The sequence below is a fragment of the Miniopterus natalensis genome, chromosome 3 (genome assembly GCF_054644295.1).
Source record: "Miniopterus natalensis isolate mMinNat1 chromosome 3, mMinNat1.hap1, whole genome shotgun sequence".
In the NCBI taxonomy this organism is placed as follows: domain Eukaryota; kingdom Metazoa; phylum Chordata; class Mammalia; order Chiroptera; family Miniopteridae; genus Miniopterus; species Miniopterus natalensis.
Window position 1 is genome coordinate 71,467,458 of NC_142083.1, and position 27,152 is coordinate 71,494,609.

Here is a 27,152-nt window from a genome sequence, read left to right on the forward strand (position 1 = left end):
AAAACCATGAGGTATGTAATAATATAAGTTCTCATTGTATAAGTGATGAAATCAAGACACAGTGAATTTAAATGAAATGCATAAGGTGAGCTGTTGACTTAGCAGGTGCTAGAGACACGATTCAAATGCAGGTTGTCTGGTACCAATATCTATGTCCTAATCATTATCACATCGCCTCTCAGACTCTAGGTCATGGCTTGTTGGCTCCTAAATTTGAATTCCAGATAAACAATGAGTAATTCTTTAGTACAAATATGTCCCATGCAATATATGCAACAACCCTCCTCCCCCTTCCTAGTTGCTGAATGAACTTAAGTAACTTCTGTGCATGGGTTGGATATAGGGATGGGCCCTGATTTCTGTCTTGGCCTGTACCCTTGACACACCTGCTGAAGTGTCCTTTGTGGTTGTATAATTCACCGACTGTTCTTTTAGCAGAGCCATCATCTCTCAAACCAGATTCAGCTTTGCCCCTGCTCCTTGCTACACTGGAGACGCTCAGAGTCTCAGCCTCACCCCCTCCACCTGAAAATACAAGCTTCACTATTAACATGAATATTAGAAACTGTATGGTCTGTTAGGGATTTTTAAGAATAGGTCTATTAATTCTGAATTGAGCTAGAAAACCCCTCAACTCAAGTGGAAAAAAGTTTTGTTTGCCTGTGTGCAGAAACAGCAAAATTCCACTGTCATACTGCATCTCTCATTATAGCTCAAAAATGAACTCTACTATGTATTAGAAACTTACTGTAAGGAAAAATTTGATGAGTTCTGTTAGCAACAACCAAAAAGAAAGAAGAAGCAACATTCTTTGTTTTGTCATTAAGCTGTAATTTTTCCATTGATGCCCTTTATTGTCCTCCATCTAATACATTTTCTTGCCATACCACTCCAAAAGCAGGCAAAAAGTTGGGGTACAGCTAAAGAATTCTAAGTTCCAATTCTAGGTTTACACAGAATTTTCAGAGCCTTAGTTTCCTTTGGAATAATGTTGGAAAGATAATTTCTAATATTGGAATAATAATAATACCTGCCACATAAAATTATTTTGAAATTTAAGTAAGTGGCAAATAAAACATAAAATATTATAAATGGAATTCAAGGTTAACAACTTCAAAAACCATCTTTTATTTAATTGATTACTGTTTTTCATGGCCCACTTAGTGGATAGAATAGTCCCCTCCCCCCCAGGTACATCCATCTGGAGCTTGTGAATGTGACCTTATTTGGAAATAGGGTCTAGCTCCTCAAGGATCTTGAGATGAGATCATTTTGGATTTAGAGTTGGCCCTAAATGCAATAACATGCATTCTTACAAGAGAAAGGCAGAGGGAGATATGAGGCACAGAGACACACGGGAAAGGGTCATGTGAAAACAGGGGCAGCATTTAGAGTTATGGCGGCACAAGTCAAAGAACACGTGGACCTCCCAGAAGCTGGAATTGACAAGAAAGGATTCTCTCTAGAGCCTTCACATCAGCTCTCCTGAACTTTGATTTTGGACTTCTGTCCCCTAGAACTGTGAGAGAATAAATTTCTGTTGTTTTTAGCTGTACTCTTACGGTATTTGTTTAGGCAGAGTTAGGAAACTAATGCAGTCCACATCCAATCCATTAGTAAATCATGACAACTCAGCCTTCATTATAAGTCCAAGACCATGCACCACCTCCTCCCGCCCCATTAGCTACTCCAAGCCACCATCTCATTCCTGGCCATCCTGCTTTAGTCCTTGCACCCCTTAAAGTCACACTACAATCAGAGTCTGATTTAAAACTGAAATCAAGTCTTGTGAATCCTCAGCTCAAAACCTTCCACCTGCTTTCCATTTCTCTCAGAAATAACCCAAAGACCTTATCATGGCCCAAAAGGCTGGATATGATCTGGCCCTGCTGTCTCTCCAACCTCATTTCTTACCACTTTCTCACTCCCAGTTTCCTCACTGTTCTGCAAGTGTGTCAAGCACCCTCCCTCAGAGCTTTGAGTGCTCTTCTTTCTGTCCAAATAACCTCAGGCCTGCTTCCTTGCAGGTCTGCTGGAATCCCACCTCCTAGGAGAAGCCATTCACATTCATCTCATACAAAGTGGCCTACCCCAATTACTGTAGATCACATCACCCTAACGATTTTCTTGAAAGTGCTCACCACAAACAGTACTTGCTTTTTTTTATTTTCTCTCTGTCTTATGAGAATGAAACCTCCCTAAGTGTTAGGACCTTGCCTGTCTTGTTCATTGCTACACTTCTGGTATCCAATGTTTAGCATACTGCAATCACTGGTAAATATTTGTTGAATGAATGAAGAAACCAGTAGACCTTTTAGCTATTAAGGGTGTTAACCAAAGAGGATAGAGATGATAACTATTTTCAGCACCACCCCAAACAGCACTTTCTGGAGAGTAACCTAGACAGCCTCCTACACACATTCGCAATGGATAGGATAAGAGGTACCACCAAAGGGAACAACCCATTGTAGTTACAAAGTTAGATCTGAAGTCAGGGCATAGTTAAATATTAACTTTTCTGTGACGTCTTTCAAAATGCTTAAAACTGTCAAGTCCAAGAGAGAAATTAATGTAAAATCTATGAATGGGTTCCTAAAGGAATTTGGGGACAACAGCAACAGTTTTTCATGTGTTTAACACTCGGCAGTTTAGAAAATGCTTTCATATGCTTTATTTTACTTGATTCTTACCTGCCTAAGAGATATTATTCCCATCTTACACATGGGAATATGGAGACTAAGTGACCTTTGCAAAGTCATACAACTACACAACTGGCATTAGGGTGGTCCCAGACCAAAACCAGGACTTCTGTCTTCAAATTCCTTATTATTATTTTTAAATATATCTTTATTGATTTCAGAGAGGAAGGGGGGGAGAGAGAGATAGAAACATCAATGATGAGAGTGTCATCGTTGATTGGCTGCCTACCGCATGCCTCCAACGGGGGTGGGGGAGGGGTGGGGGTGGAGCCTGCAACCCTGGCATGTGCCCTGACCCAGAATCGAACCCCAATCTCCTGTATCCTAGGTGGATGCTCAACCGCTGAGCTACACCCAGCAGGGCCAAATTCCTTGTTTTTCTCCGTTGATTCCATTCATCGATATATTTAATGCACTATATTATTAAGCATTCACTGTTTCAGGTACTGTTTTAAATGGAACATACGAGGTTAAGAAAGTTGGTAATTTTTGTGTTTGGTTTTTCGTTTAAAAAAAAAGTGATACATGTACTTGGGAAAATCAGTGCAGTAGCTGCTACCTTGTCCCCACCCCGCTCTCTCCTGATGCAAGTGCTGTTCCCTGGAAACCTTTGAAAATACATAGGATCAGTTCCCTCTTTTTGGAGCGAACCCCTTCCTGGAGGTGAGACTGAGCTAGGTGACCTGGGCTGGCTCATCTCCATCCCCGTGGGCGGCCGCGGCACCGGATGAGTGAGCTGCTCCCGGCGATAGGGTGTCGTTCTAGCGTGTTGGGGTTGCGGAGGGGAAAGGAGGCAGGTCCACGGGAGATGCGTCTGGAGAAGGCAGCGCCAAGCCTGGGCCGGCGGGACGTGCGGAGAAAGGTCCTCAGACGGGTTTCAGCCGCGCCTGGGGGCGGGGCTCCCAGCGAGGGGGCGGGGCTCCCAGCGAGGGGGCGGGGCTCCCAGCGAGGGGGCGGGGCGGGGAGGCGCGGGGCGGGGCCGGGCGGCGTGCCGACGTGGCAGCCGCCGGGGCGTGATCCGCCGGAGCCATCTTGGAGGCGGGGACGCGCGGAGGGAACGCCTGTGTGCATCTTCCTCGTCTTCTCCGAGCCTTAGTCCTAACACCCTGACCTCTCTGTCCCCCACTTTTCAGCTGCCAGGCAGTTACTCTCTCGGGCCCCCAGGTGAGCGTCAGCCTGGGAGCAACGCGGGTGCATGCGGGCGGCGGCGGCAGCAGGGGCTGAGGGCGCCGATGCCGGGCGGCCACTGGCGCCGTCCCTGCAAGGTGGGCTGTGCAGTGCAGCCCGCGCCCCGGTAGGCGACGGTCTTCCCGGCGCCCCGAGGGCGTTCATTCCCGGGGTGGGCTGTGGGAGCTTGCCGGGCGCACCCCGGGCGCTGGCTGGTGCGCTTCGCGGGGCGAGCCTCGGGCCGTACTGTGGGTGCGTTTCGGGGGTCTCGTCGCGGCGCTTCGCTCGTCCAGGTGCCGAGGCTGGTGCTCCTGGCCGCTTGGCTCCACCTGCCAGCGCCCTGGCCGCGGGGGGAGAGCGGCGGCTGGCGCCCTGACCTTAGCCCAGCCGTGCGGGCCTGGAGACGTGGCAGGGTCTGGGGAGGCCGCGGTCTCCAATTCACAGGATTTCGGCCGCTCCCGCCGTGGCTAGATCGACAGACAGGCCCGGCGGTGGGAAGGAAGGAGCTTGTTTCCCGGTAGGTTCCCGGGGCAGTGCCTGACGCCGCTCCGGGGGGCTTTTGTACTCGGCTCTTTGTTCGTTCCTGGGACCTACTTCAAGCAAATGTCCAGGGTAGCCCACATCCTAGATTGGCAGAATTTCTGTCCAAGAGGGTTTTTGTCCTTCAAAGTAGTCTTCAGAGACCTCGTGTACATTTCTTCGAACACGACACATTTGGGCATTCCAGTCTTTCTTCTGTCAGCCGCTATTTAATTCAGTGAACATTTGTGGAAGTTTATTTTGGAACCGGAGCTGAGAATGCAAAGACAAGGAACTCCAGACTCTGCTCAGGCGCTCACTCTCTGCTAATAGAGACCATCGTTTGCACCTGTAATACATCAACAGTAATTGCTTTTAGTGCTTTTACGGTTATCAGAGCTCCATTATTTCATTTCTTTCTTGTATCCATATAAGTAGCCATCCACTTTAATGTTGATAAATATTTCTTTTTGTGCCCAGGCGTGAGCACTAAAACCTTTAACCTCTCTGACACTTCACTGTTATTTTATCACAATAGCTTTTCTTTAATAGAAGGTATTACATTTATGTATACAAATTTACCCAATATTGTCATTAAGCCAGTTCTCAAATAGTAAAGCTTTTAAAGGCTGAAATAAATTGACCAATCATCCCATGTTATAAGTTGTATTAATTGTGCAAGTTCTGTTGCCAACATATTTGTTAATGTTAGGAATGAGGATCACTTTTAAATAAGATTTCCATTAGCCACTGTAAGGATTTGGTAGCATCTGTAGTAGGAAATGAATGAAAAATGGGAAGATGAAGAGGAGACAGCTTTGGGAAGGTGGTGTGCATATTTGCCTCCCACTCCTCAGTCTACTTCAGACTGACTTCTACCCCCACTCCTTCCATGGAAACAGCTTTCACTACCTTCATCTCCAGTTTAACAAATATGTTGAATTTTTTAGATATCATCTTCTTTGTTTTCTGCAAATATTGATACTGTTGCCTATTTCTACCTTGAAACACACTGGCTTTTGGACGCCACAGTCTTCCTGGTTTTCTTTCTATCTTTCTGGTCATCTCTTGTCTTCCTTTGTACACTTGTCTTCTGCCTGGGTATTCTTCCGGGATTGGTTGGGTCATGTTTTCTTTTCACTCTGTATTCCCTTCTTAATCTCATCTCAGAACATGACTTTAGAGACTGAGTAAAGTGAAGGAACCCACATTTACGTGGTGTCTAAGCTGCAGGCCAAGCCATTGTCTTTCCTTGGATGTTTCAAGGGGCTTGAATTCAGCATGCCCAATATAAACATTACATAACCCACCCCCCAAAGGTATCAAATACCTTGACCTCTTCCAATGTTCCCTAAGTGAATGTCGCTGCCATCTCTATCCAGTTGTGCAAGTCAAGAATCTCCCTATCATTGCCCCATTTCCAGTCTATCACTGAGTCTTACCACCTAAACATTTCTTGAATCCACTCTATCACGACCTTAGTCTAGGTCTGAGTTTTTCAACCTTGGCATTATTGATATTTGGGGCCAGGTAATTTTTTCTTGTGGGGCTGTCCTGTGTGTTATGGGAATTTTAGTAGTATCCTAGCCGTTATCTACTAGATTCTAGTAATACCCCTCTAGTTCTGACAACTAAAAGTGTCTCTAGACATTGCCAAATGAGCCTGGGTTGGGGGTCCGAATTCTCCTCTTCCCCATCTCCATAGGTGTGTAGGGTGTTATTGCTTCCTATCTGAACTACTACTGTATCCTTCTTAATGGTCTCTCTGCATTTACTCTGACTGCCCTGTGGCCCAATCTGCATACTGTCATCAAAAGAATCTTTTTAGCACAAATATGAATTGTCAAAAGCTGAAGTCAATCTAAATGTTTTTCAACAGATAAATGGATAAAACTGGTACATCTATAACATGGAGTACTATTCAGCAGTAAAAAAAGAACTGTTGATACATCCACCTTGTTGGATTTCAAGGGCATTATGCTGAGCCAAAAAAGCCAATCCCAAAAGGTGGTATGTTGTGTGCAGTTCTATTGATGTAACATTCAAGAAATGAGAAAATGTTAGAAACATTTGGTTGCCAGGGCTTATGGTTGGTGGAAGGATATACCAGGAACAGCATGCAGGGGTTTCTTGGGAGTGATGGAACAGTTCTGTATCCTGATTGTGATGGTGGTTACATGAATCGGTGCGTATGTTGCAACTTCATAGAACTACGCACACACACAAACACGTGCACAAATACAAAAACAGGCGAAATCCAAATAAGGTCTATAGTTTGGTTCCTAGTATTGTACCAACATTAATTTCCTAGGTTTGATCATTGTACTATAGTTATATAAGATGCTATTATTGGGAGGAGCTGGGTTCAGGGTACTATGAACTCTGTTCTGTTTTTGCATTTTGTGAATCTAAAATTTCTTCAAAATGTTAAAAGACAAAAAATGTCATTCCCAGCTTAAATGCCCTATAGTGACTTTCTGCCTTAAAAAAACCAATTCCTTAACCTGGCTTTTAAGGCTCAACATGATGTCTCCAGTCCTCATTCTTGTTTTCTCTTCTGTGCCACATGGGTTTTCTTGAATGTGTATTGTTCTCTCTACCTTGTTGGTGCCTTTATACTTCCTATACATTCACCTCTTTTGCCTAATTAAATTCTGCACCTTCTTCAGAACCCTGGGGAACCCTTTCCTGACCTTCAGGTCCAAATCATATTCCTGTCAAGAACTGTTCTTACACTCAGAACACACAATTCGGGCTATAATTCATTGTACATTGGTATTATTCTTTGATTATCTGCTAGGTTGGACTGTAAGTATCCTGTTTTTGTATCCATTGTATTTCCAGAGGCACCACTACAGTGCTTGGCAAGCAGTTGACCTTCATTGAATGGTAAAAAGTAAAAACATCAAAAGGGTTTTTGGTATATTTAGAAGTTTTGAATTTATGCTGGAGACAGGCTTGAAAATTTGTAATTTTTAATGGAATTTCCTCCATATTTTGTAATCATTATCATCTGTTAGGACCCTGGTATCTAGTAGCATTTTTGCTATAGTTAACTTTTCTAAAACCTGATACATATCATTTAGCCATTACTGGGTATGTTTTAGAATGTGAGGAAAACTGAGAATTGAGCACATTTTATTATTATTATTTTTTAATGTTAGCAGGAGTAGCCCAAATACAGTGCTTTATGGGGAGAGAGGAAGTGTTTCAAAAATGTTGATTTTTATTTAAAATGTAATAGTGACTGGAACCTAGATATAAATCTAACATACATTCATGTGACAAAGTAAATTAGTAATTTACTGCTCAAAATATATTGGATGATTAATTATATTTAACATAAAATTATTTCCCAATAATAAGTATATATATGAACATGTCACAGATTGTTTGCACACTTAACGTTCTCCCAGACTGTTGTTTTAGCAATTTTGACAGACCCTTCATCTGGAAATAAGTGGCATTATAAACATAAAGACATCTGTCTCTTAATGATTCTTTTTTTTTCTTTTTTTTTATTGTTCAAACAGATGTCCCTTTTTCTCCCCATTGACCCATTCCACCCCACCCCCCCCTTCACCATCCTTTTCCACACCCCTTTCCACACCATTGTCTGTGTCCTTGGGTTATGCATACATGCAGGTAAATTCTTTGGTTAATCTCTCCCCCTCCACACCCCCCCTTCCCTCTGACATTTGTCAGTCTGATCCATGCTTCCATGTCGTGAATCATTTCTGTTCATTGGTTTATTAAGTTCTTTAGATTCCACATATAAGTGAGATCATGTGATGTTTGTCTTTCTCTGCCTGGCTTATTTCGCGTAGCATAATATTTTTCAGGTCCTTCCATACTGTCCCAAATGGTAAGTGATCCTTCGTTAAAGCTGCATAGTATTCCACTGTGTAAATGTCCCACAGCTTTTTCATCCACTCATCTCCTGATGGGCACTCGGGCTGTTTCCAGATCTTAGCTATTGTAAACTGTGCTGCTATGAACATAGGGGTACATACATTCTTTCTGATTAGTATTTCAGGATTCTTAGGATGTATTCCTAGAAGTGGGATCACTGGATCAAATGGCAGCTCCATATTTAATTTTTTGAGGAACCTCCATACTGTTTTCCATAGTGGCTGCAGCAGTCTGCATTCCCACCAGCAGTGTACCAGGGTCCCCCTTTCTCCACACCCTCACCAGCACATGTCGTTTGTTGATTTGTTGATGGCAGCCATTCTGACAGGTGTGGAGTGATACCCCATTGTGATTTTAATCTGCATCTCTCTGTTTATTCTTTTAAATTATTCTCTAATATACAAGCTTTAAAAATATGCTTTTGACCACTGTGTAATACTTACTACATTTTTATGTTTTTACAGGATATCATAATTGAAGAAAAATGATGGAAGAAAGTGGAATAGAAACAACACCACCTGGGACTCCTCCACCAAATCCTGCGGCACTGGCTGCTGCTGCTGCTGCTGCTACTACTACTACTACTACTGCTGCTGCGATGTCTTCCACCCCCGTTCCTTTAGGTACATGGGTTGTATAGCATCTAGTGTGTTTTGAGGATAGTGAAGAGACTGTTATCTTCTTTGAGTCAATTAAAAAAGAATTCATATATTAAAACTTCTCTGATCTTGCCGAGATGAAGGGAAATAGCCTTTTTTAATTTAAGCCCAGAGACAGAAAACATATATATTTTGCTCTGTAAAGGTAAACTTTTGTTCTTTATATTCGTGTTGACTATAAATCATCTTTCTTATGACAAAAATATTCCAAAAAGCTTTGTCTCATGTTCTATGACTTTGTGGTGATGGACCTTCTGGAAAAGTTTTTGAGCCTTCAGGATGTAGATTTTTATGTTCATATCAGCTTTATTTTATTAAAACACATCAAAACAAACAAAATGCAAAGGTATACTTATGAACAGTACCATAACTTAATTTTTATAGCAGCTTCTTTTATTTATGGGAGTTGTTATATATTTTAAATTACACATTTTTTAAATCTTGGTATGTGGTCTGTTATATTTAAACATTTTACAAGAAAAAAGTCATGAAAACTAGTGAAAAGCATCTCCAATTTTTTTTTCTCTTCCTTTTTTTGTAGCTGCAACCAGTTCTTTTTCTTCTCCAAATGCATCTTCTGTACAGTCCTTGCCACCACACGCATCGTCTACCCCTCAGCCATCCCTTCCTCCTGTGAGGCCTTCAGCATCATTGCCTTTTGTGCCTCCTTCACCGGTTCCTTCTGCTCCACCACTTGTTACTGCGATACCGCCTCCTGTTTCTCCACCAGCTGCTGCTGCCCTTACTAATCCTCCTTTATCCCACTTCCCAACTTCAACTTCTGCCCCAAGTACTCTTCCATCTGCACCCCCTTCGGGTCCTCCTACATCAGGATTTTCTGTTGGTTCAGCTTACGACATTACAAGGGGACATGCAGGAAGAGCTCCCCAGACACCCCTGATGCCATCATTTTCTGCACCTCCAGTAACAGGTAATCCTCTCTTACTGATGCTTTGAAATAAATGGTTATAGCTAATGGTTTTTTTTTTTTAAGTAACCACTTTATCAAGATACAATTTGTATACCATATGATTCTGACATTTAAAGTACACAATTCACTAGTTGTTAATGTATTTACAGAGTTATGCAACTGTCACTACAATTAATTTTAGAACCATTTAATCACCTCAAAAAGAAACTGCTTAACTACTTGCAGTCACTCCCTACTTCCTCCCAAATCCTCATAGCCCTAAGCAACCACTAATGTAATTTTTGTCTCTATGAATTTGCCTGTTTTGGACATTTTATGTAAATAGAATCCTATAATATGCTGTCTTTTGTAACTTGCTTCTTTCTCATTTAATATATTTTCAAGGTTCATCCATGTAGTGTGTATCAGTACTTCATTCCTTTTTATGACCGGGTAATATGCCATTGAATGTATATACCACATTTTGTTTATTTACTTCATCAGGGGGTTGTTTTTACTTTTTGGCTATTATGAATACTGCTTTTATGAACATTTGTGTACAAGCTTTTGTGTGGACATATATTCATTTATCTTGGGTATGTACATAAGCATGGAATTATTGACTTGAAAAACTGCCAGACTATTTTCCAAAGTACCTCTCTCACCAACAGTGTATAAGGGTTCCAGTTTCTCTGCATTAATGTTTTAAACTCATTTCTTTGACTTCCAGAGTTTCCTATTATCATGTTTTTGATATTTTAATTATTAAAATAAAGCTGATGTAACTTTGTATTTGATTTTTATATGTTGTAAAATTTAGTAGTACATGATTAGTATATAGAATGTCAGACAGAATTCCAAAATTTTGTCCTAACATTTTGTGCATTTACAGAGAAAAAGAGTTTTTTTTTAAAGCTTTACTTCAAAAAATGATCAGGAATGGTCCAAGGAGCAATTTTATTTAGCCTGGTAAAAATTCAAAACCAAATAAAAGCTCCTATATGCTGTAAGTTGGTGGTATTGGGCATTTCCTTTTCTAGGTCAGCTATACCTTCTATTGGCTTCTCTGGAATGGTTGTTGGAAACCAATATAAAAACTTCATCAGTGTCATTTTCTGCCTATTGTTTATCATTTTAGGAAAGGAAGCAACTTTGTTGTAATTGTTATTTTATTTAAAAATTTTTTTTTAAATAATATTTTTATTGATCTCAGAGAGAGAGGAAGGGAGAGGGAGAGATAGAAACATTAATGATGAGAGTCATTGATCCTCCACTTCCCGCATGCTCCCTACAGGTTTAGGTGATTCTCTGAGTTCATAACCCAATCTTGAAATGCCTGGGTATATAGTTACATTATTTAAGCTGTTTTAAACTGCTCATCTCATATTGTATCTTTTTAAAGGAAATAGTGTATGGAATAAGTTACATATATTAAAACATTTTTGCCATTAACTAGGTATTTTGCCAACCCCCATTACTCAGCAAGCTAGTTTGACATCTCTGGCCCAGGGAACTGAAACCACATCAGCCATTACTTTTCCAGAGGAACAGGAAGATCCTAGAATTGTTAGAGATCAGGATGAAGCATCTGCTGGTGGACTCTGGGGTTTTATTAAGGTGAGCTGTATTTACTTTAAAAACCATGCTTAACTTTTAAATTATGAAACTAATAGATGTTCATTAGAGAGAATTTTGAAAATATAAAATGGTATAAGGAAAAAATTCTTTTTATAGTCTCTTTACCAGTTTTCGATAATTCCTCTCAATCTTTTATATGTGTATACCTATATAGATGTATATCTTTTTAAGCCAAAATCAAATTGGGGTAGTGACATGTGGACACACAAATACTATTTTGTTTTTTTGTTTGTCTTTACCTAGCATGTATCAGGAACATCTTCCTAGCCATGAAATATCTTCAGAAATTGTTTTCTCTTTGGCTGCTTTGCCTTACATGCCATGGCATTTATTTGCCATATTTTATTTTACTAATGTGCTTATAAAACTATGATGAGCACTCTTATATGCACATCTTTGTATTCATCTCTGTTTTATCAGGATTAATTCCTGATGAATGTCCAAGAGAACATTTTAAAAATTACTGATACATATTGCTGTTTAGAAAGGTTATACCAAAATAGACTGTTAAAGCATTTTTCACTTCGCTAGCCCTGATTAATTAACTTGAAGCACAATATTTTCTAATTTGATAGACACAAAAAAAATACCTTGTTTTAATTTGCATTTCTTTGTTACTGAATTTGAACGTTTTTCAAGTGATTTATTTGCCAATTGTTTTTTTGTGTGAAGTCTCTATGTTCTTTGCTCAGTTTTGAATTGGGGCAATTTTCTTTATGAATTCATAAGAGCTGATAGAGTAGTAAGAATATTTTATTATATGCTATTATATGTTGCCGTTTCCTTCATTTTAACCTTACATTTTATTATACTTTTTGACACAAAAGTTTCTAAGTTTTCAGGACTTATTTCTATTAGTGTTTTTTCTTTTCAGTTTTTTTCATGATAAAAATGACCTTTTCCACCACAATACATAATAAATTTTTTTTCCCACTTAACCAATTTATATGAGGTAGAAGTCAACTGTAATTTTCTTTCAACCACTTAATTGGTTGTTCCAACATAATACGTCAGGGATTTGATATGTCACCTTTATCTTAGTTACTGAATTGTTGGTAAATGTGAGTTTCTGGGCTTTGTATTCTATTCCACTGCTCTGCCTGTCTTTGCAATAGTACCACACTATTTTAATTATTGTAACTGTAATATTAATATTTATTGAAAGTCTACTCTGCTGAGGTGGGGACACGGGGGAATATTCATTGATGAGTAAGCCAGGTCCGTTTTAAATCTCTGCATCCATAAAGACACATCAGTATTTGGTTGTATAAGTTTGCTGATTTTTCTTTGAAATTTTTCTTTACTAGTTTTTTCCATTTATTTTTCTTGATGAAATTTGGAATTGCTCCATCAAGCCCCCCACCCCCAAGATTCTGCTGATAGTTTGGCTACAATTTAATTATATATTAAACATTTTTATATTAGTAGGTGGTTAAGATTTTCCACATTTTTCATGTTTCATGAAGATGGCATTTTTCTAAGGTGGTTTTTACATCCCTCTGTGTTTTTTGTTTTTTTTTTTTTTACTTTTATTGGTATTTATTTTATGTTGAATTTACTCGTGGGCCGTTAAATTTTTGTTTCTTCTGGGATATCTTTTGCTTCTCTGCCACCATCTCTTCTGGCTTAGGAACAATCTGCTCTTTTTCAGTAAGGATCATCTCAATGTGGCAGGGAGAGCTCAAGTATGGGTAATCCCCCCATGAGCTTTGTAAGTTCTACATCTCATCTTGGGAGCTTTGTTCACCTGAATGTGCTCAATGACCAGAGAATCTACATCTAAACCCTTAAGTTCAGCATTGCTCTCTGCATTTTTAAGCATGTACAGCAAAAATTCAGAACTCTTTGGGCCACTGACCCTGTGTCCAGCCCCACTGTTTCGCTGGGGCACACCTACCAACCCCACCATTGTAACGACGGAATGGCACACATTGCTTCTGTAAAGTGGCATCCTTCAGATACTTGGTAGCTTTTCGAATATGCCTACCCTTGATGGCCTGGGCAGTTTCTCAAATGTTCTTAAAGTGACCACGAAGATTTGAACCTCTTGATTTGCATGATTTTGTGGGGTTTTCTGGGTCAAGTGAATAGCGAACCATTTTCAGAGGTCACCTCTGGCTGCTTTTGGGAAGAGGAAGCATCTCTGTGATTTTCAAAGGTTTCCTTTATATAAGGACTGTCACTTCCTTTTCTTGTTAAAAGTGTGTCATTTATCAGTTGAGATACCCAGTTCAACTCTACAGGTCTTGTGAATAACTTCTGATAATCAGTGTAAGGTTGGTTGACAGTCTTCAATGTCAGTTAACAAGCTCATCTTTTTTTCTGAATCACCTTAGTTTAATGGTAGGTTGGAAGAGGTAGAATCATGGTTGTTAGCCAGATGTCATCTTGAGTCATTGCTCTCTGTAGTATCTTTTACCATGGGAGAAGTATAGCACAAAAGGGAAGTACTCAGACCAGGCTCCTTCTGTCTAATAGTGTGGTTTTAAGAATCAGGTGGGTGCAAGGCCTATCAAGGGAATAGGTCTGGCTTAAAAGGGAGAATTTGGGTATGAAAATGAGAAATGGGAACTAGGAAAAAGAGCACGCTTTGGTAGAACATAAGTGGAATATTTTATGTTAAGGTAATAGGTAACTGGGGGAATAGATAGGAGAAATGTTTCACTATTTTTATTTTTTTATTAGGGAACAAAGAATGGGTCTTTGGAGACATCTAATTACAGTCTTTATTTGGGACCTTGATGGGCAAGTTTTGCCTAGTCTATGAAATAATATTTACATAGAAATGAAATAAACATGTATGCATGCACACATATATGTATGTGCAATATACATACATCCCTGACCAGTGCTACTCAAAGTGTGGTCTGCAGTCTATTGTGGGTCTGTGATAGATAAGAAGAGAAATTGAGAGTAAGCATTTTGAAACTTAATAGCAATTCAGCATTGCCATAACCTTTTTTTCTTATATTTTACAATGTGATTCATTGGAAACCTAAAAAGATGATTTCATTATCAGGTGATCATGGTGGTCATTGCTTAGAATGGATATTTATATGGGTTTTTTTTGCAGGGTGTAGCCGGGAATCCTGTGGTGAAATCTGTGCTTGATAAGACAAAACATTCCGTAGAAAGCATGATTACCACGCTGGACCCCGGCATGGCTCCATATATCAGTATGTACTTAAAATAGGCAAGCATCTGCATTATTTTTTAAAAGTATGTGCCAGTGCCAGCCACTAATTATAATTCCACAGGTTTTACAATCAGTGGAACTCCTCTTATATTCTTGGTGTTTTTAATTCATCTTTTTCTTAGTCACCATTAAATGCATTTTGAAAACTTCTCAGAATAAACTTTGGAGAAGTAAAAACAGTATGAATTATTAGTGTCCACATTTAATGATTTTAAGTGTAAATGTGATTGTTGCTTTAGATGATTTTTGATATTTGAAGTGATGCCTTGTTTGTATTTGGCTTTGACATTTCTCCAGTTAATTATTTTAAATAAGTATGTTCATGCTTACCTCAGTAATGTTTTTAGAGGAGGTTAATCTATTAATATCTGATTACTAGGTTTGTTGTGGAAGTTATTTTAACTACGTTTGAATCCTCATTACCAAAAATCCTCCAGACAGTTGACATAGACACACTGTCTGCCCTTTAATTTCTAATGTATATATCCAGTATGTGAAAAAATATAATCGCTTAGCGGTATCAGTGACCAGTTATTAGTAATTTTTTTGAACATAACTTACAAGCCAAAGCTGTGTACCAGGTACCTGAATGTAGATTTTTAATGGCAATAAAAAGCCAATAGCTTTAATGAGTCTTGACTATGTTGGTAGTTTACTATCTAGTAAATGTCAAAGGAAAAGATGTAACAATGATAAGTACCATTTATTAAATGCTTGCTCTGCCAGGCACTGATTCTCATAAGAGGTCTGCAAGGTAGGTATTATTTTCCTCAAGTTTTAGAAGAGGAACCTGGGTTCAGAGAGATTTAAGTTATTGTAGGTCACATAGCTTGGTGGAACTAGATTGAACCCGTGTTTTTTTACACCTAGCCACTTTGCTTCCCTTGAAGTAAAAATTGAATCAGGAATTAAGTCAGCTGAATTATTCTTGGTGTTTGTTACTGCCAAAGGACTTAGAAATCAGGCCCTATCACGTATATTCATTTTATATATTCATAATAATAAAGTTTGACAATGAATGCATCATATATATTCTCCACAAGCTCCTATTTTGAATGAGAAAAAGGATTTTTGGAGCTCTTGCTGTTTTAATAGGTACTGTATTAGACTGTGAAAGCAATTATTTATTCTTAGAGCAAGCCCTGTGAGTTGATAGGTATTTTTCTATGAAACAAACTCAGTGACTTCCCCAAGGTAACAAAGCTAGAAAATGATCATTAGGAATATAATCCAAGACTGTTTCTCAAGCCAGTAGTCTGCATGACATCAAGAAAGAGTCAAAGTGAAGTTTCTATTATTAGATAATATCATAACATACAATCTTAATCAGTTAGCTTTAAAAAGTAAGACAGGCAACAAAAGCACGACCATTCTTATCTAATAAAACTCAAAGTGAAACAATATTTTTATTCAAATGTTCTAGGAATCTCTTAATCATTTTAAAGGTATCAAAAAGGTTCGAGAACTATTAGAAATTTTAACACAATTTAACTTTCTACATTCTTTTAATTAGTTCTCCCTTTGTTATGAATGGCAGCGCTAAGTCAAAGCCTAGTGGAGTAGTACTCAGCTAGAGTTGAGGTATGTCCCATATGGAAGGAAAAAATTAGGAAAAAGTATACTTTTTCTCTTCTCTCCTGTGTGAGGTATTACTTTTAGGTTTTACTAACTTCTGAAATTCTAGTAAAGATGGGATCTGTGGAACAAATGTCAATCAGGACAAAAGGGATCTATAATAAAAAACCCAGATATTTAGAAAATATATTCATCTGTTCCACAAGATATTAGGAAAAACATAGCATTGTTTCCGGGTCAAAATGTTTTATAGTACAAACAGCTTTCTTGAGAAATCTTTTACCAGTGATAGCCTAATGCCAAAGTAGCAAAACATGCTGTGCTTAGAACCAGGCCTTTGAATTCAGTGTATTGCAAAATGTTAGATCAAGATTTTAAAAATAATTAGACATACTTGATTAAATTACTCTAAATAGTACACAGGTTTTTTAAATAATTGAAATACTAAATATGTTTTAAAATAATTTAATTTTATATTGCTTAGCCTTTTAAAATTTCAAGCTTTATAAAAGTTGGTGTTTCATTTTTAAAATATATGCTTGCATATTTGTTAGGTCAGTAATAGATGTATAATTTATAAATACCCATTTATTTGTGGTATATAACAAAGTTTTCATTCCCACATTTTAAACTATTTTCTAGATAAAAAGCATTATCTCATGGTAGTCCGTGTTTAGTGCAGAACTTCTGTGCAATTCTGACAAATTATCATCTCGGTAACAGTCACTGTCGTTTTCTATAAGTAGAGTAACCCAAATGTGTAGCTTATATTTCACAAGCCAGATATTTATTGCTGAAGAACTGGCAACTATGGTATCCATATGGTGTTAGAATTTTATGCATAATAGATGTCTGTCTTTATTAACAGCAGAAAAACCATTTTGATTTACAACCTTAAACATGCAATAAATGTGTCTAAAATTTAATCAGAAAATGAAACTTTGCTAAATTAATAGAGCAGTATAATAGAAAAACTGTTTTCTCAGTGGCCCTAACATCATTTCTCAAATTGATATCTGTGGAACGCTTCTTAGGAGCTGTTATTAGATGCTAAAAAAGTGTTCCATGAACAGATTATGTGTGGTAGGTACTAGGTTAAAGTCATGATTTTTGATTATTGAATTTCTCAGAATCTTTATGCTAATGTACCTTGTAAATTTCCAAGAAAGAAATACGGTGTGCAGCATCTCTCAAGCTTGTTTGACCATAGCACGCTGTCTTCAGGGAGAGCTACTAATATATTCTGGAACAGTATTTCATAGAATGCAGAACAATGTGGGGCTGTATTTGTTGGCAGATGTAATAATCACAACCATTAGAAGGTATGTGCCATCTTCTGCTTGCAAATAGACTCCCTCAGATAATGCATTAAATTCTCATTTTTAAAAGTAAGGAAAATTTGGTAGTTCTGGGCTAAGCTTGTTGGAATAAGATGCCTATCATACATTGTTCTTTGAGCTTAGTAATAATTATGCAAATAAAATGTCAGCTTATGATAGTAATTATGAGAATTTCATTATTTTAATTTGGAATTGAAATTTTCTCCTGTTCTTTGTAGAATCTGGAGGTGAACTGGATATTATAGTGACCTCAAATAAAGAAGTAAAAGTTGCTGCTGTCCGAGATGCCTTTCAGGAGGTCTTTGGCTTAGCTGTGGTTATGGGAGAGGCTGTTCAGTCCAACATTGCCCCACAACCAGTGGGCTATGCAGCTGGATTAAAAGTGAGTACTAGAAGACCTTCAGGGTATAGAAACTGGCAGTTAATTTCTTCATAATTCTGTTAATAACCCTGTGGTCTATATGGAGCTAATTGGTTTTTACATAATGAAATGATTAGCTTGGTTTAATTAGACAACTCTAGTGTTATGAAGATATAGTGGAGTTTTAATTTAAAGAAACAAAGTGGGTTTTGATTATTGGGGGAGGGGAGGAAACACATGCAGAGAACACAAAAAGTAAGTAGTCCTAAGAAAGATAATCTTAACCCACTGTTAACATTCAAATCAATTACTAAAGGGATAATAAAAAACTTACGGGATTTAAGTGTTATTACTATCACTCTTAATACTTTACACTTATGTATTTCTTCAGGGTTAGGTTTCTGTGAGCCTCTAATCACAGCATTTTTGCCAATCAATACATAACTTTGTTTTATACCTGCTTCTGTTTAAATCCACCTTAATGTATATATATTTGATTCATTAACATTAAACTCTCACAGTTAACAGCACTGTAACTCATGCCTAAGTGATGCTTATCTAACATGCATATTTTCTTCAGAGCCATTTTAAAACAGCAAAATCAGCAAGAAAAAGCACAACTGAAAAACATAGCACTAAATAATTTTCTTGAAAAGCCATAGTTATGACCATTGTTGAATAGTTTATATGTTACAAACACAGACATAGTTAATACCTGTAAGCATTTATTTAAACCCATGAAATTTTAATTCTGCAAACCAAGTCTCTTAGTTTTAAGTCCTTAGCTACAGGGTAAGTTCTATGGGCCTTTGCGTTGTCCTACTTCAGTGTGGCCTCTCTATTACCTAATTTTTGATCCCCTATACTTTTGGAAAATAAAGGTAAAATTCCATTCTCAAAACATTGGTAGGGAGTAATATTAAAACTTCTATAATTTTGACTCCAAAAGATGCCACATTTAATTAATGTAGTAAGAGGAGAAGAGAGGTCAATATAACCCCCTCTTCATTTTCTCTCATGGATTCTGTAAACAGAAAAAGAATTAGACTTGTCTGCCCAGCTCACTTCTATCTCTCTTACAGGTGCTAATCAATTTCAGTAAAAAATTTTGTGACCCTTAAGTATAAAGCCCAGTGCTGTAGGGCAAACTTACTCTGTTCCCTGGAAGCATAACACCTAGGAATATTTTGTTGTATAAACTTTATAATTAAAATTCAGCCATAGCTACCTCTTGGGAGGAGTGAATTAGGCAAAGTTATAATATCCAGTGTAAAGAATTAAGTTTCTTATATTCCTGCCTCCTCACTCAGTATTATTAGATTTAGTGAAGCCATATTTACACTAGATTCTTAACATTAGCAGGATAGGCCTTCAAAAGCCCTTTATTTTTTCCTTTGTTCAGTTTTTCGTGTAGTAAGTTCTTATTGAAGGCAATTAGGTTGGACACTGTTTGATACCAGAGATGTAAGAGTGAACAAAAATACACAATCTTGGTTTTATTGTAAATATCTTCTTTCATCCTTACCTTTATAAGCTAATGTCTTAGTTTTCACTTTCTGTTTATTTCAGTTACCTTTGAAATAAATTGTCTCTAGAAGTATCTTAGCTTTCTCAATTTTCATTTGAGTAAGAATTGACCGCTTAATCTCATTCACTATTAAGCTCTTCTGTCCATAATAAAAATAGGTATTTATCCATGGCTAATTTTATTTAAAATTAAGATTTTTATTTTGCTTTTGAAAACATTCTCACATCACTCATGATCACTGTTTATGAAGTGATTCAGATAAAAGTAGTGAACAGCAACCCTGTTTTCATTAGTCCAGTTTTTAGTTTTTTTTAATATACCTTTATTGATTTCAGAGAGAGGAAGGGTGGAGAGAGAGACAGACAGAAACATCAATGATGAGAGAGGTGTCACCGATCAGCTGCCTCCTGCACATCCCCAGCTGGGGGATGGAGCCCCACAACCTGGGCATGTGCCCCAACTGGGAATTGAACCGCAATCTCCTGGATCCTAGGTCAACGCTCAACCACTGAGCCACGCCTGGCCAGGCTAGTTTTTAGTTTTTTACAAACATATATTTCATGATTTTGACTTATCTGTACAGTGTTCCTAGTCCCTCAATTTTGTTTCATTAATGGTAATAATATTCCTGAATGAGCTTTGGTGTAATGTCTGTACTTCCAGTTTTAAAAAACTCATTTTTGGTGCATATTTTGAGGTTATATTTTAAAGGGAATAAGAAGAAAGAGAATAAACATTTACCATTGATATGATTGCCTACTTAGAAAATTTGAGAGAAGCAACTAGAAAACTACCGGGATTGATGAAAGATTTTTATTCAGTAAGAGGGTACCTTGCCAGATTTAACATTGGAAAACACAGTTTTCTTATATTAGTAATAACCATTTAGAACATAGAATATAAAAAAGAATCCATTTCACAGTAGCAACCAAAACAGTAACGGACATTATTCCAAACTGTTAGTACTGAGAGGAACATGACTGGACTTTTTCACTTTTTGTCCTCTGTATTGTTTGAATGAATGAATATGTATTTGCATAAACGTATACATGTATTGCTTATATAATCATACATTAGTATATTTAATATTGAATAATTTGGAATGGTTCCTAACCTACACTGTTGTTCAGGGTGCCCAGGAACGGATAGATACCTTGCGACGAACTGGAGTGATCCATGAGAAACAGATTGCTGTGTCAGTAGAAAACTTCATTGCAGAATTGCTTCCTGACAAGTAAGAGCTTTTTTTTTCTTTTCACTTTAAACATAGTTATAATTTTTTTTCTTGTAATGAGAACTCTTAAGATCTTTCTTAGCAACTTTCAGATGTACAATACACTATTATTAACTGTAGTCACCATGCTGTACTTTACATTTCCATGACTTATAACAAAGTTTGTGCCTTTTGATCCCCTTCACCCATTTCACACAGCCCCTAGCTCCAGCCTCTGGCAATCACCAATCTGTTTGCTATATGTTGAGTTCTGTTTTTTAAATTTGATTTTAGATTCCATACATAAGTCAGATCATACAATATTTGTCTTTCTCTGACATAGTTCCCTTAGCATAATGCCCTCAGGTCCATGTATGTTATCGTCAATGGCAAGATTTCCTCTTTTATGGCTGAATAATATTCCAGTGTGTGTGTACCACATTTTCTTTATCCAGTCATCCTTTGGTGGACACTTAGGTGGCTTCTATGTCTTGGCTTTTGTAAATACTGCTGCAGTTAACATGGGGGTGCAGATATCTTTTTAGTGTTTTATAATTACTTGGAAGTGGGTTGCTGGATCATATGGTATTTCTATTTTTAGTTTTTTGAGGTACCTCCATACTGTTTTCCATAGGGGCTGCACCCATTTACATTACTGCCAACAGTGTATAAGTGTCCCCCTTTTCTCCACATCCTCGCCAACAGTTGTTATCTAACAGGTGTGAGGTGAGAGCTCGTGTGGTTTGGGTTTTCATTTTCTTGATGATTAATGATGATAGAGCATCTTTTCAGGACATCTGGTGGTTTTATGATTCTGGTTAGTTAAAATGCTGGTGTTGGTACAGTTGACTTCACTTATAAGTATCTTTTAAATGGAAAAAGTTTTTTTATTTGATGTCATGAAACTTTTTAAAGACTGATTCATTGTGAACAATTCAGAAAATGTAATTAGAAGGATTTATCAGGAATGAGGAAAGGATTTGTTATTCCTTCTGAGCTTATTTCTTAATTTGCTAATAACTTCTCCAATTGGCTCTATGTTAATGATAACGATGGTAATATAGAATAAAATTTTCCATATGTTCTCAAATGACATTTTAAAATATTACACATTATAAACTGTATGTTCAAATGAGTAAATTTGGCAGTTGCGTTATTTGAACTGGGTCAGTGGAGATGGCCACTCTTCCTCCTCCCTGGGGCAGGTGAAGTTGAAAGATAGTAGGAAGAGGGAGACTGAAAGTGTCTTCAGCCAACAGCACCAGTAGTGGAAGAAGTGGAAGAGGTTTGGTGGGTATGATAGGTATTGCCGTTTCAGATTTAACCGAGCTGAAGAGAATGGGATATCCGGGTTGACAATTCAGGAGCATAATAGTATTTTAGAGAACATTTTAGGGAACAAAGGGAACAAAGGGGACTTTCGAGTTCTTCTAATGTGTATGCACTGGCACCACACTGATTACACAAGAACCTTCCATGATAATTGAAAATTACTTAATTTTTTGTTGTTCCCCATTCTTTTTCTCTTCTTGGAATTAAGCCATCAGGAGAATTTTATATATTGTTTTTATGGATTGTCCTCTTGAAAATAGATTAGAAAAACATTTCCTTTTTGAAATCTGCTAATATCTTGTCTTTCCATAACTTATTTAGCACAAAACTTGAAACTCACATTGTGTTGCAGATGGTTTGATATTGGCTGTTTGATAGTTGAAGATCCCGTCCATGGCATTCGTCTGGAAACATTTACTCAGGCTACACCAGTGCCTTTGGAATTCGTACAACAGGTTAGTTTTCCCCTTTTCTTTTTCATTATGCTTCAGGGAAACTTGCAGTATTGTCTTCAAAATAAAAATGTGGATAGATTTTTAAAATTGGAAATAGCTTTTTTTCTTGTATTCCTTTTATGTTTCAGTACTTCCTTACTTTTGTTTCCCAGCTCTCTTTGAAAAGATAGTGACTAACCATGTAATATAGTTCTTAATTTTTATAATTGTGTTCCTTACCCTAAGAAAAAGGTTGACCACTTCTGCTGGTTTTATGTTCACCTTTCCTTTAGTTTCCCCATTATCTCAGTTTTATTTCCCCCTTTACCTTCCTTTCCTTCGTCTTGATCGTCCTCTCCTTACTTTTTCCTCTTTGGTGTTAAAAAAAATGGGCTTCTACTTAAGTTTAGAAACCTTAGTGAAAGGCTCATGTCTTTACTTATCCACATTGGTTCTACACTGTAAGCATAAATGTATGATTTTGATTCTTTCTTGAACAAAATGGAATGTAAATACGTATTTACATTGGAATCTTTGTAATCTTAAGTGGCTTTTTTGTTGGCTTTTTCCTCTCCTCCATTTTATAAAATTTCCATCATATTTGCATTCATGCATATTGTTAAATGCCATTTTAAAAATTTGAGACTCTGATACAAAGCTATGTAAGAAAATACATGTATGCCCTCACATATAAATTACGCATGGTGTTTATAGAATCCCTGAAAGCAGCTTGTGGCTCTTATAGGTTTACAGCTTAGATAGGGACCAAGAATGGATGCTTGGAATATTCAAGTTTTATTGAACCTTTTACTTATACTTCTAAAAAGAAATTATGGTATAAGATTTTTATAGATATTAACATTAAACTCACTCCAATATGAAGGTGATTACAAGACTGTAAGCAGATATTATGTATATTGTTCTACCAATAAATTAGAAAAATTGGACAAAATGGTCGATTTTCTAGGAAAATGTAAATTGCCACAGTTGATTTAGGAATTAGTATTAGATTGAACTATATGGAATTGCTGTCTTTTAAGTAAAAAAGTCAAACATTGGCAATTTCATATAATTCAACCTTAATCATCTCAGTGAAGCTTTGTAAAAGTAATTTTATTAACATAAGACATCTTTCTGGCAGAGCTCCTAAGAGCTATAAATTGGGATGAAGACCGACTACATTTCTTATTAGAGTCTACCCCTTGGTCTTCAAACACAGATCCCTTGTAGTGAAACAACAATCATAAAGGTCAAAAGATACTGGAATCCCATTTAGTCGTTATATGATCGACTAGACAGTTATGAAAATGTTTTCCCAAGGTGAGGCCACTCAGGTTTGCAGGTTGCCACTTCATCTGTTCACGTTCCAAAAGCAAAAGTATCAGCAATATATGGCTTCACCCTTTCAGGCATCTGGTACAGGCATACTTCACAGATGTATTGTGGGTTTGGTTCCGGACCACCACAATGCAATGGTATCTCAATAAAGTCACGAATTACTGTGTTTTCCTGTGCACATAAAAGTTATACTTACACAGTATTGAAGTCTGTTAGGTGTGCAATAACATTATCTCTATGAAAAACAGTGCACAGACCTATCTGAGCCTGTTGGGGAAAAGGGTGCTAATTAACTTGCTTGATGCAGGATTGTCACAAACCGTCAGTTTGGTAAAGTAAAAACCAGTATCTGCAAAGCAAAAGTGAAATGAAATAAAACAAGATATGCCTTTATAATCGAGCTAAGAGACAGTATCATCTCCTGCACTGAGCCTTTTGAGTTGTTAGTGTAATATTTGATTTCCCTTGTTACATAAATCATTTGTTCATTCTCTTACCTATAGCTACTATTTTTCCTTCTCTCCATTTATACCCAAACTTTTCTACCTTTGGAAGACATTAGGTTTGGCCACTGTGCTTGTCTACAGTCCAGCAAGTGTGTTTCCCTCAGCCCAAATGGGCATCCTTTTAATAGGCTAGGTTCCCATTGCCCTCCTGCCTGACCATATGGCGAGGCCATTGGCCACTGCCCATGAATCAGTAAAAACCGAAATGGGGGATTTTTCCATCACTGCTAGGAAAACAGCATGCACTTCAGCCCAACCAGCTTGTTTGTTTTTACCTTAAGTCAGAGTAGTGACCTTCCAAATGGGATGTTGTCTTTTCACCTTGGAATTGCCATTCGTAAACCAAGGAGCTCTTCCAGTTGAGAGCTGTCCATGCAGCAGGTGGTTCTAGCGGCTGCTCAGGTGGCTCCAGAAATGGTCCTACAAAGAAAGAGACTCCCTGCTTGTGTCTCCTCCTTGCATTCCCTAAGCAGCATGATCCTGTGTAAACCATTTCCATATCATTGTAGAACTCTTCTGGTCACTGCCATCCCTATTAGGGCATTTCTTCAATAGCACCTAGACATTATGGGTATATTTCAGGTTTCAACATCAGTGTATGTCCTTCAGTCATAGGAGTAGCTTAATGTCCAATGACAAGGTAGTAGATGCTCCTCAAATGGAAATTCTCTAGTCCAAAGTCCCAGTAGTCACTGCTGGGAGGCACTCACAGGTTTTTGCCATAAGCCCCAGTCTACACTCCCCATAGGGTTACGGCACAGAGATTTTTGCCCCTACCAGCACCGCTGTGCTACAATGTATGACCATTGCAAAAGGACAATTTTTATTTTTAGGAATATATATTGGGGGGGAAAATAGATGTAATTCTCAAAGACCAAAGCATCAAAACTGTATATACTAATAAAATAAAACTATATATACTGATATAGAAACTTAGGACATATTGCTAAGTATGAACAAAATTTCTTAGATTTGAACAAAATGAGCTTAATGTGGACATTTTAAACAAATTAGATGTGTGAATAGCATGTTGATTCTTTCATAGCCTTGTAACTTCATACAGTTGGCAGCATTAGCTGTTTCTCAGGGGGTTTGTAGTCATCTGTATTAAAAGGAACCTGAGAGACTTTGAAATATCACTTATAGCTATTTCTAATGATATTTTGAATGTACTACAAATAATGTATCATTTTTCCATAGGCTCAAAGTCTAACTCCCCAGGACTACAATCTGAGGTGGTCAGGCCTTTTGGTGACAGTGGGCGAAGTCCTAGAAAAGAGTTTAGTAAATGTCAGCCGGACTGATTGGCACATGGCTTTCACTGGCATGTCACGTCGACAGATGATCTACAGTGCGGCCAAAGCAATAGCGGGCATGTATAAACAGCGCCTGCCACCCAGGACCATGTGAGCAGACTTACCTAGGATACTGAGATGTCCTCACTTTGAGCTTGGTGGTAAAGAAGAGATTTTACCTTCCTAAATTGGATAGCTTCAGTGATCCAGCAATTTTGGTAATTTTCATGTAGGCTGCAGCTTTTCTTCCCCCTTTAAAAAGGTATGGTGTCATGTCAGTAGATGAAAAGAAACAGATCCTTTTTATGATCATATAATTACATGTACTATAGTTCTCAGAAGAAATATATAAATATTTTTATAGGATAATTTGATATACCAAATTTATAAGGTACAGATTCATGGTTAAGAAATTTAACTTAATATGTACTTGATTGTTTTTCATAACATTGTTAACATTTTTATTGACTATTCTTTAAAAGCACTGTTTCTTTTAATTCAAGATTAATCTCTTCTGTCAGTCTTTGAAGGTTTTGTGTGTGCACATGATCTCAGGTCTGATGCTGAGCGGTGTGCTCAACAATTTGCCCTAAAACACCTACCTGTAGGAAGATGGTGCACATTTTGTAAGCTTATTGTTAACATGGGCCAAAACAACAGAATTGATCACGTTCTCTTTGGTTATCATGTACACACATAGTGTGAATAATTGTACATTTTTTAAAATAAGTTCTGGCATTTTACAGATTTATACTCTCAACATTAGGGTAATACACTTTATTTTTTGATTGTTGTATGACAACTAAATGGCAAATGATTCCAGTATTTTTTAAATCAGAAGCATTTGGGTAATTTTCAAATAATGCTACTCAATATTTCCTGGTAAACTCTGACAGCAGCCATTATTTCTGCTTCCACTCATGTTTCCCCATTGTAATAGAGAAGTTTTGAGAGGGAATTACTTTGTTAATGGGATTGTCTGCCTGTTATTTTAATTAAGGTTACTTCTTACTACATTTGCCTTAAATACTGCTTTTCTAATGCACTTTGTGGCATTCAAGGTTTTCAAAGAAACTTTTATAGTCAATCTGGTTTATTTAGTCCATTATGTTGGTACTTAATGAAAGCTTCTTTACTTCCCAAATATATTTACCATCTTTGGATTTATATAAATCAAAATTAGTTTCTCTTACACTTTTGAACTCTATATATGAAAGTTCAAATAACTCAAGATAGTTTCTTATATAAATGTAATTTATTTACTCTTCTATGCAGTTCTCTAGATTTAAAAGAATTAGCACAATCTTATAAAGGGTGTTGAAGCTCTTATCCTGCACTGTCATTAAATGTAAGGTTTGCTTTGTATTTTTGCAGTGTTTTTACCCGGGGATGAGATGAATAAGTATTAATTTTGTGACTATGGTATATGTTAATTTTTAAGCACTGTAAAATGATTGTTCAGTGAAATTCAAACTTGTATGTCATTAAAAGTAATGAGAGAAAAGAGATGAAACCAGTTGGACTGGGGAC

At 37.4% G+C, this 27,152-nt stretch overlaps 1 protein-coding gene across 1 annotated transcript; it reads left to right on the forward strand.

Annotated features, from left to right (window-relative positions):
• The first annotated feature begins 3,756 nt into the window (after positions 1-3,756).
• Positions 3,757-26,104, forward strand: PRRC1 (proline rich coiled-coil 1). The gene is made up of 9 exons (XM_016217816.2): positions 3,757-3,863; positions 8,762-8,920; positions 9,498-9,887; positions 11,323-11,483; positions 14,578-14,680; positions 17,834-17,997; positions 20,635-20,738; positions 22,402-22,504; positions 25,528-26,104. The coding sequence occupies exons 2-9, from the start codon at positions 8,782-8,784 to the stop codon at positions 25,735-25,737; spliced, it is 1,374 nt and encodes a 457-aa protein (XP_016073302.2). The 5' UTR covers positions 3,757-3,863; positions 8,762-8,781; the 3' UTR covers positions 25,738-26,104.
• Positions 26,105-27,152: the final 1,048 nt, after the last annotated feature.